The following is a 10647-nucleotide window of genomic DNA, read 5'->3' on the forward strand; positions in this document are numbered from 1 at the left end:
TTGCTCTCCACTCACAAATATGGGGCCTCTGATGGCCACTTTACCTCGGTCACTCTGGCAGTCTAGGACCAACATTGACTTCTTGCACACAGGTGACCTTGTGACCACAAAAGCAAAGCCTTTATTTTGCACTAATTTATCATATGAGTGGGATGCAATGTCAGCCCCGTGCTGGAGAGAACGCAGAAATATGCTTCATGTTTAAGTACAGGGGGAAACAACTAATGTCAATAGAAAGGGAAGTTCTCTTTTTTTTTGATGTGCTGTGTGCTAATGTTGTGAATCGAAATGGACTTTGCGATGGATTCAACTGAGAAGCAGGAAGGTGAAAATGGGTGAAGTTACTTCACAGACGTCTAAACTGTCTTCATGAGGATTACTTTGGAATCATTGCATAACATTCACATCAACGTAATTGTGATCAACGTGCTGGGTTCATGACTGATTCAGAGAAGGGCATTGGGTGTTAAGATGGACGCACAGCTGGGCGGCTGTGCCTCAGGTGGTAGAGCGAGTCGGTCAACGATCAGAAGGTCGGCAGTTCGATTCCGCCCTGTAACCTGTGTCATGGCTGTTGTATCCTTGGGCGAGACACTTCACCCACGTTGCTTGTCGTGAATGCGTATGAATGGATTGTTTGAGGTGGTGGTCGGAGGGGCAGAATGGCAGCCCCCCCCAGGGCAGCTGTGGCTACAATCATAGCTACCACCACCGGAATGAATGTGTGTGAATGAATAATTGACGGTGTAAAGCGTCTTTGAGTGCCTTGAAAAGCGCTATATAAATCTGATCAATTATTATTATTACAGCTGCACACAATTACTTTTTTCTTACCAACAACTTGCTGCACAGACAAGCTGCTAGCACTGCTGGAAAGGTCAAGCCATGCAGTTTAATTTGATTTGTGCTACAACTCACTGCAATAAATACTTAAGAAGGAATTCAACCAAGAAGAAGAGTTTGGACACCAGGTGCATCTGTCGGACTCTCAGGGTTAATCGGACTATAAATGCAGTGGAAGGAAAACGTAAGCCTCTGGACTGTAGTGCAGTCAAATGGTACAGTACTTGAGTAAATCTTCTGTGGCTTATTGTGCATATTGTAAACGTCTGGACAACATTAATGATCACATGTCGATATCTGTGCACAAGCTGCACGTTAGCACCAGATATACTGTAAGTCTGCTGCACAAAGGTGCAGATTAAACAGCGTCAGATCAAGAGGCTTACCGCGCCGTGCGGCTCTGGAACAAAACAGGTTGGCATTTCTGGATGTTCAACCCTAATTCTACAGGGCCAAGCGAGTTTCCATGCAAAGCCGTTAATTCCACCGAGTCCCTCTTGTCTAAACTGCTCTACATGATGGTAATCACTACAAAGCATCTCTCTAACTCTCTCCATACTTTTTTTTCATCTGTCTCTCCATCTGTCACTCTGCCTTTCATCGCTGTTTTCATCTAGCTCCCTCCTAGCGTCGTATCAGTCAGCCGCTCTACCTCTCCCTCTCCCTCTCTCTCAATTCAATTCAATTTAACGCGCTTAATCTGCGTGAACGTTACGTGAGTGAAATTGTCAAAGCATCTAAATACAACCTGAACTTCCCCTTCTTCCTTCCTCTCTGTCTGCCTCGGTTGCCGTTGCTTCCATCCCTAAGTACTCGGTGTCACGCTGAATTAAAGAAAACATAATTAAAAGTCTCCTCATCTGTCTGCCAGTGAGATGAGGACAAGCTGGGATATGAACAGAACTTTAAACATGTGCGCAGGAACGCTTAAATCACTTTTCCTCAACTAAGTCTGTTAGCGAGACAAGCCTTGAAACGTGCTGTAACAAAGCCGACAAGAGCCCGGCTGTCAAACCTTTTTCTCTGCGAGGAAAAAAAGGCCAATATGCAGCGACTGCAGGGAGTGAAATCCGGCTGGGACACTTAGTGTAAAATATGACGGATTATAACGTTCATAGCTACAAATTTTAAAATAGTGGAGATTTGCCTCCTCATTTAGATCATGTTTCAGGCATTTCTCCTTTAGTAGACGTTCAGAGGGGAGACATGAGGGAACATGTGTGTTTCATTTCTAGCAGTGGAGTTGATTTTGATGCATAATTGGAGGATAGTTCAAGTAGATGTTGTTAATTGGGATTTGGCAGATACCAGGCACCCCGAATGCAGATGTGGTTTATTATCCCGAAGGCTAAAAACTCCTTTAAGTCCTACAACTGCACATGGCTTTTAATTAGTATCATTATGCTACAACTTTTGGTTGTGAAGATGGAGTTATCTGTTTTTGCAAATGAACTCTTCAAGTTGAGATCTGTGTGACCAAGAAAACCTTCCAAGAGAACTGCTTGTATAACAGAAATCAAATCAAAACCTCTGTTTGGTAACAATTTACCTTCAGAAGGGTTTAGCAGACTCAGCCCAGACATTGTCCTGGTATCTGAAACATCAAGGCAAGTGGTCCTACTGGAATTGACTGTTCCCTCGGAAGACTGAATGGAGGAGGCCTTCGGGAAGACGAGGGCCAAGTATGAGGAGCTGGCAGGCGAATGCCGAAGCAAGGGCTGGAGGACCCGGTGCAAACCCATTGAGGTGGGGTGTTGGTCAGTTCCTCATCAGGGCCCTCAAGATGCTCGAGGTAAAGGGACTGCACACTAGGAAGGCCATCACGAACATCACAGACACCGCTGAAAAGGCATCAAGATGGCTGTGGATCAAGCGGGGTGATCCGTGGACAACACAAGCTACTCAGACACAAGTCGGGGCCTGATCAACCCTGGCTGGGTCGCCTGGGAGAGGGTCTATGATGTTGCGAGACCCAAAACACCCAATGACCCCAAGATACATCACTGAAGACGTGTCTGAGAGTGTATGTTAAGAACTGCAGTGGTGTTGTGATGTTGTCCTGAGACACCTGCACAAATATGACCTTAACGGAAGAGTCACCAGAAGAAAACCGTTCATGCTTCCTCACCAGAACATTCACAGGTTAACAAACGGCCATCTAAATAAGCACGAAGTACTGTGGACTGATGAAAGTTAAGAAAGCTTCTCCGACTGTTCAGCACAGGGCCGGATCGATTGTGCTCTGGGCTTGTGGCACGAAGGAACATTTCACTGGTAGAGAGAAGAATGGATTAATTTTTCTCTCAAAATGAGTTTGTTTTTTTTCTCCTCGCCCTCTCAGCCAGCAGGGCTTACATACAGCAAACTTTTTCAGTTTGATTCCCACCTATGTTCTCAAAGTTTTCAGAGAAGGGTTTGCGCTGATGTTGCAGATATTTGTGGCAACGAATGAAACCAAAAATTTGAAGCTGAAATGTCTGTTAGGAAAACGCATTCCATTTTTGTTTTAGTTTTGTTACACCTCATGTACATGTTCTGAAATGTGCTGGACAGGATATATAAACTCCCTTGCCTTGCTACAACACTAGAGTATGTTAATTAAGAGGGCTGGCGGACAGAACACCATATTGTGCGACGCTCTGTTCAGCCCGATGCTGTGATCAGTGTGTCTGCTCCAGCCATGTGAGCCCAGAGGACACGCTGAGGGATTCACTTTAATTAATAACATTTCATTTAAGATCAAAGCGAGAGGCCAACATGTGGTCGTCTCCTCTCGCCCGTCCTCCAATCCTCTCTCTGATTTCATGCCGACACTCCGGTCCATCACCACCTCCTGGTTTCTTCTCTTCATCGATCCATCCGTGCCCTCTTCCCTCGCTCACCCCGCCATCTTTCTCCCCTCTTCCCACACCTCATCTGCATTTCCATCTATCCATCCATCCGCCCCCCCTTTCCCTCTATTTTCTCTCCCATTTCATCATCTTTCTTTGGTTTCTTACTTTCCGCTAACCCTTTCTCTACTCCTGCCTCTGGTTAATTTGTTTCCTCCTCCTTCTTCCATCCCTCCATCCTCAGCGATGCTTCCACAGCATAACAAGGCAGCCATTACATCACAGATCCTCTGCAGCGAGGAGGTGAATTTTAGGGGTTTGATGCAGGTGATAATGCATGAGAGCAAACTGGGAGGAAAAAAAAGCATGGGAATGTGTCTTTTGTTTTTCTGTGTGTGTGTGTGTGTACATAAACTTGAATGTTTGCGGCAGTGTGTTTCCGCGTGACTGAGAATAATGAGTCGAGTGACAGATACATGAATGATGGTACGCATCTCAGTGAGAAAGGGGATATGAAATGAAGGCGGCAGGGGAGTGTAAGAAGAGAGGCGGGAGGTGGTAGAAATAAAAAAGGAAAGGAGGGACAAAAGGAGGCTGAGGAGAAGAGCGAAATTCAGAGGGGAGGCAAAGATGGATGAAAGAGGGGAAAGTAGATCGATAGCAGAGGGTAGGGGGCTGACATATTTAGGGAGATGGAGGCATGTAAGAGGAATGTTAGAAGAGATGTAAAGGATGAAGGGAGTGTTGGCGAGAACGGAGGAGAGCAGAGGAGAGGCTTGTGTCTGAATCCGAACAGGCAATTAAAAGTGTAATAAAAAAGACAAGGCAGCCCCTGGGTTGTGGAAGAAGCTGGGACTGGCAGTCACGCTGTATTATGATAACACTTTCACACACACACACTCTGACAGGCTAAAAGAAGAAATATGGAGAGGAAAACACGCACCGGCGCTCACACACAAAAGCGTATACATCCACTGCGACATACGTACACTGACAGACGCTAAAGGACTTGAATTAGAACGTGTTTTATCAGAACAAAGGGGGGAGTCTTCAGGGATTCCAGCCCAGCTTTCTTTCTCTGTGACACTGACAGACTTGTGTGTGTGTGTGTGTGTGAGAGTGTGTGTGTGTGTGTGTCATCTTTACCACTCTGGATCCCTAAAACCTGCCAACAGTTTAAAAGGTGTGTTGTTTTTTTTTTTTTTTAAATCGTAAACATTTTCACCTTTTATCAGAAAACAGAATGGATCGTTGGATTTTCCACTTTCTGACAGTTTCGAACTCCTCGTCTGTTATGTGTCGTCATCATAAAGCTGATCCGACCGTAACATCGTGATGTTTCACACATCATTTAAAAATGTACACAAACAAACAAACTAGCTGCAACTAAATATCACAGGACAAACGGTTTGGCTGTTTACACAGAGCAGACAGGGGATAAGTATGGAAACAGATTTAAATGTTTACAGTAAAATATCTGAAGTATTTAGTCGTATTTGTTTCCACCTATTTTGTAAATTAAATGCTACAATTATTGATTTTGTCTTGTTTTATGATCCATGGCAAAAAAGCCCAGAAAATGCTTTAGTTCGGTGTTAAAAGGGTTCCACCACAGTGACATGACCGTAGGTTAATGTGCTAAAATTTAGCCTTAATGATTAGCAGACTTCAATACATACAGTGATGACTCGATAATCCGACCCTTAATCCGAAAACTTTGCTATCCGACAGGTTTTCAGGAAAAATGAACGGAACCCATAAAAAACACCCTTAACATACCGACAGCCTTGGATTCTGACTCCGACATGACATTTTATGTCACCAATCAGGATAACGACGTATTATCTGACTGAACAATCCCACAGATTGGCTACGATCACACTGCAAGACTTAATGCTCAATTCAGATTTTTTTGTGAAATCTGATTTTTTTTTATAGTTCGCTCACTTTTCCAATTAAATGTGACTTATATGTGATCTGCTGTGTGAACTTCATACGACCCAAAAGTGTCCCACATGCGCAGAAGAGGACACGACGACGTCACACACAGAGAGCGTGCTCAGTGTTTACGGAAGTAAACACGAATGATGGTGGGGGAGTGCCGCTGCCACCGATGGTGGAAACATAACTGTGTCCGCTATCCTAAACTAGCATCAGCAGCCAAGTGCTGCCTGTGCGTTCTGGACACTTCCATCCCATTGGAGCGCACCCCTGGGGTGGAAGTGTCCCCTGACCACAACGAATATTCGGATATTCATCATTAATTGGGCCTGAATGTCCAGAGAGCAGAAAGTGCTATTGGGACCAGCCCTACTAGTTATTATAACAACTATGAACAAAAATTAACAACTAATGACCCTTCCAGCATCAAGCCCTCCTCGTATCTCGACCTCCGTCTTGACAATCCGACAGCCTTGCTATCCGACATAAAAGAAGGTTTTACATTTAGTGTCGGATTATCGAGTCATAACTGTATCAAGGTTTTTTTAAGAAGACTTCCTGTAAGATTGTTGCCATTTGTTTACATAATGTCTGATACAGTTTACTGCTTTAAGCACCCTCATGCTGTTGTATAACCTCATCCTGTTAAATACCATAACTGAATGCGTGTGTATAGGCGTGTTGTGACTTACAATTATAAGCAGGATGAAGTAGATGAAGTTATAGAAGGAATGAGCATCCATCACATAGTACATGATCTCCACCCAGCCCTCCAGAGTGATCACCTACAGGCAGGAACAAAGGGAGACAGTCGGTTCAAATCCACATTAAACCTGATCTGCAGCTCAAAACACAGGTAACAAAGGAACGGTTCAACATTTTAGAAAATGAGCTTATTTACTTTATGACGGAAAAGTTTGATTTTTCTCATTTAAAGGCTACAGCCAGCAGGCGGGTAGCTTTGCTTAACATATGGGTGGAAACAGCTCGCCTGCTTCTGTCTGATGGTAACACGACCTAAAGCTGTTGTGTAAGTATGGTACATGTCACATCTGTCTTCTGTGTTGTACAAAAATGATCATCTGCAATGACACACTATGCTACAGACTGGGTGTCCGTTTGTTGCCTGGAAACTGCTCCTGGCCAAGGAACAGCCAGACCCACAACCCTGGAAAATGACAAATTGGTGTTTTTTTTTCTACAGATGAAACCTTTCAGTTAGTATGGTGATCAAGTGCTGCTTCCTTGGGATTAACGGTTTTCCTGTTTTCAGTCTTTGTGCTATGCTAAGCACACTTCATTTAAGACGTTTAACTCTCCACTAGAAAGCATATTTCAACAACATTTGAAGCCTTCCTTAAACGACAGTACAGGGCTCCAGAGTGTGCGAGTTAAAATTTCAAGTGGTTGCAATTGTGCAAGTGAATGATGACCATCCAGTAGTTTTGTTGTCACTTTAACCAGCACAGGCAGCTAATGCTTCAGCCACAGTTGTGGAAAGTAGATCTTTGATTTCTTCCGTGGCTTGTTCAGTCTGTTTCTGCCTGATGCACAGAACAAGCCATTGAGCTGATGTCCGTTCTTCAACCAGCAGAGAGTCAGAAACACCAGACAGCTGATGATCAGAGTGCAGGTGCAGCAGGAACACACTGAGCTAGCTGGGTACAACAGCACTCGTAGGGCTGCAAAATTAAATAATTATTAATCACAATCATATTTTTAGCTTCTAACCACAATATGAACACGATCGACTGCGGTCTTTACAGTTTAAAGCGCGCTCTGCTCATAAAAACTGTACCGCACGTACACGCGACGTTTTCTCTGCTCATAGAAAACAGCGCATGTGGATAAAATCACTCGGTTTCATTCTGGAAAAATCTGACTTTTGTTTCCACTTTTCAAACTAGTTTTTGCTCGGACGACTATCTGAGCAAACCACAGTCACCGAGCAGCATCTACTGCAGCCTGCAATGTGAGGCGTTTAAGGAGCATCAGTAAATGTGGGGCCCATCGATGAGCACCTGTACGACTAACTGACAGTGTTGGTTGTACCAGAGTGTGAAGGTGAGTCTGGAGCCCTGCAGCATAAAACTTCCACACAACTTTGACTAAACGTCTTATCCAGAAAATTAAAATAGGTTCTGTGTTTCTTGCCATGTTTTCAGGAAACACATCTCTCTGATCTGTATTCATAATATCTTTCAAAGCTCTTCTGATACAAATTTAAGTGTAACGATGTCATAATGCAAACTTTTTTCAGACTCATTCTAGTTGCTGCTGTCTGTGAAAAGGTGTCTGAATATAACACAAGGCTCTTATTCCACTGAACTCCTGGGAACGGCTCATCTGAGTCCACTTAAAACATTCAAACCTCGTTTATGTCTTGTCGTGAAGCATGAAGCCATAAAAGACCAAAGAGTTTAAACCATAAAACAGGTAAATGCCAGTTTTGAACCTCAGCTTCAGCAGCCTGACTGGTCCTCTGCTTTTACGGCACCAACACACCCACCTGGAAGATGACAATCCAGGCATAGGCGATGTTGTCAAAGTTGATGGCACCTTTGTGGGGGTTGCTGTGCCCAGTATGACACCTGGTGTAGTACTGGTTCCAGTTGACACACAGCCCGGCTACACTGACGCTGCCGTTGGCCAGAGGCTCGGGGCTCAGACCGAGCGACTGGCGGTACAAGGCGTCGTCTTTGTCCAGGCAGCACGTCCTGCCTCCCTCGCGGCGGGCGGGGACGTCGGTGCACGACATGATGCCGTTGTCGACAGGCAGCGAGCAGATGAAGGGCCGCTCGTCATCCTCGTCGGCCATGTAGTAAGGTCGAGGGAGGCTGATGCCGGTGGTGCTGAAAGTGTAGAGGAAGAGGACAGTGAGCACAAAAAAAAAAAAGCCTGTGCAGTAAAATGTGCTCTTTAATACAAAAACTGCTGAAACAAGCACATGAATTAAATTAAAATGAGCAAAATGGGTCAACAAACAAGGAAAAGAAGAAAGCATGGAAATCACAATATTAATGAATTAAAGCAATTCTGTCAAAATAAACATTTAAAAAATGCTGTAAATGGGCCAATTAATTGTGAGCTTCAAAGATCAAGAAGAAGCGATTCATTTAATATAGCTGTACTGTACCCAGCATTTTTCTTTTTTAAATTTGGAAACGGTAAACGTTGCTATAACCGTTGCCATCATCCTTACTTCCTGACTCAAACTAGTTAAAAGGTGTGTGATATTCTGCATATTGCTGCTTCAGCTGTGCTTCATGATTAATCAAACACATCTAGGAATCGAGTATGTTACAACAGGAGTCGTATGATACAGGCAAGAAGAACTTTGCAGACAATGCTTGAGGAGAATTCATAAAAACATCTCCAACTGATGCTTGAAAAAGAAGAAAAAGTATCTTCACACAGTCTCATCCACGTCCTCCTACACAAACGCTGTAGAGAAACATGCCAACGCAGACGGACGCATTCGTATGTGCTTAAGTGTGCATCTACGCTCATGTTCTGTGATTTTTCAACAAAGAAAAACTGCTTCATGACTATTTCAAGCATTGGTGCGGCGTGAGACTGGAACAGAGAGCAAAATGATCCCAGATAGAGAGACGAGTGGATGAAAGGCTAGACACAGACATGATGATGGCTGTAATGGGACAATTGAAAGAAATGAGAGCAGAAACAGACAAATAGATGGAGAGAGAGAGAGAGAGACAGAGCAGCCAGCGTTTTTCTGTGGCTGACCACCTCCTGGTCTTCATGGTGTGCCCACTGTTGTTGGCTGTATTCTACACGTTTGTCTTTGCATTTCATGTTGCACAGACAACAGAGGCATCCTGAGAGAGAGAGAGAGCTGTCAAACCGGCAGTTCAGTCTAGCGAATCGGTGATTTCACCCGTTAAATGTGAACTTTTTTCCTTTCTATCTCTTCTTCTCTTCTTTCGCAAACAGCAGAGAAGAACAAGCTGTCACAACATACGGGAAAAGTAAAATTTCACACCGTATTCCAAGCATGAAACAAAGCTGTTAAGCCAAATTCACAGCAGTGTGATTTCTTGTTTAATGTAGTAGTAGTGGGCTGCAGCTAGAAGATCCCACGGTTAGGATGTGGAGTTTGCATGTTCTCCCGGTGCAGCGTGGGTTCTCTCCGGGTTCTCCGGCTTCCTCCCACACAGACCAAAAACATGCTGAGGTTAATTGGTGATTCTGAATTGTTTGTAGGTGTGAACGTGAGTGTGCTTGGTTGTAGCCCTGTGATATACTGGTGACCTGTCCAGGGGGATAGACTCCAGTCCCCCATGACCCTAGTGAGGATTAAGCGGTGTATAGATAATGGATGGATGGACGTAGTAGTAGTATGTTTAGGTTGTGTTTCTGTTAAATCCCACAAAGAGAGACGCTGGTGCGATCAGCCACAGTTTTGGAAGAGTTAAAGAGTGACTACGAAGGTCACATTTGGTCACCCATTTTTACAGAAAAATGGTCCATCAGCTTCATTTTATATTTTCTTCTTTGGGAACATAACAAAAAAACCTCAATTTCATCTTAGCCAGCTGGAGAGGCGTGTCGGTGTTTGATTGACAGATGCTGGCAGCCTGGCTGAGTGCCGGTGTCACATAGAGAGAATAAAACAAAGCAAATAAAACCGATGCCTATGTAACGTGCACACAGCATGTTGTTAGTGGTATGAACAGTAAACATCACACCAGCATCTAAGTGGAACAAAGTGACACCTTCAGCTACGTTTACCTGCTGTTCAACGCGCTGCTGCTGAGCAGCTAATTAGCCAGCAAAGTGACTTCAGATGCACACGTTTCCCCAGATAATGTTTGTTGGGATGCTTGTCCAGCAAGGTGCAGGACAAGATGTGTGTCGGATAAAGACGAGACTTCAGAAGAAAAGCTGATGTGTGTTGCTATTCAGTGACTCTGGTGTTGAGCACCAGGCTGCTGTCTGGCTCAGTGTGACCGTCCACTCTGCCTATTATAGAACTGTTTTGAATCAAGGCTTGATTGGCTGGATCTAAATA

The 10647-nt window shown here is 44.2% G+C and overlaps 1 protein-coding gene across 1 annotated transcript in view; it reads right to left on the reverse strand.

The window, feature by feature from the left end:
* The window catches only part of LOC103356706 (voltage-dependent T-type calcium channel subunit alpha-1I-like), a gene marked incomplete at its 3' end in the record, with an annotated part of 216005 nt that overhangs the window by 92012 nt on the left and 113346 nt on the right, over positions 1–10647 (reverse strand). The window contains exons 6-7 of the mRNA XM_008280954.1: positions 8125–8467; positions 6308–6400 (exon numbers count right to left, since the gene is read on the reverse strand). Of these exons, the coding sequence (XP_008279176.1) occupies positions 6308–6400; positions 8125–8467 (436 nt within the window). The remainder of the gene's footprint in view (positions 1–6307; positions 6401–8124; positions 8468–10647) is intronic.

This window comes from Stegastes partitus, unplaced genomic scaffold (genome assembly GCF_000690725.1).
Source record: "Stegastes partitus isolate 25-593 unplaced genomic scaffold, Stegastes_partitus-1.0.2 Scaffold215, whole genome shotgun sequence".
NCBI classification, from domain to species: domain Eukaryota; kingdom Metazoa; phylum Chordata; class Actinopteri; family Pomacentridae; genus Stegastes; species Stegastes partitus.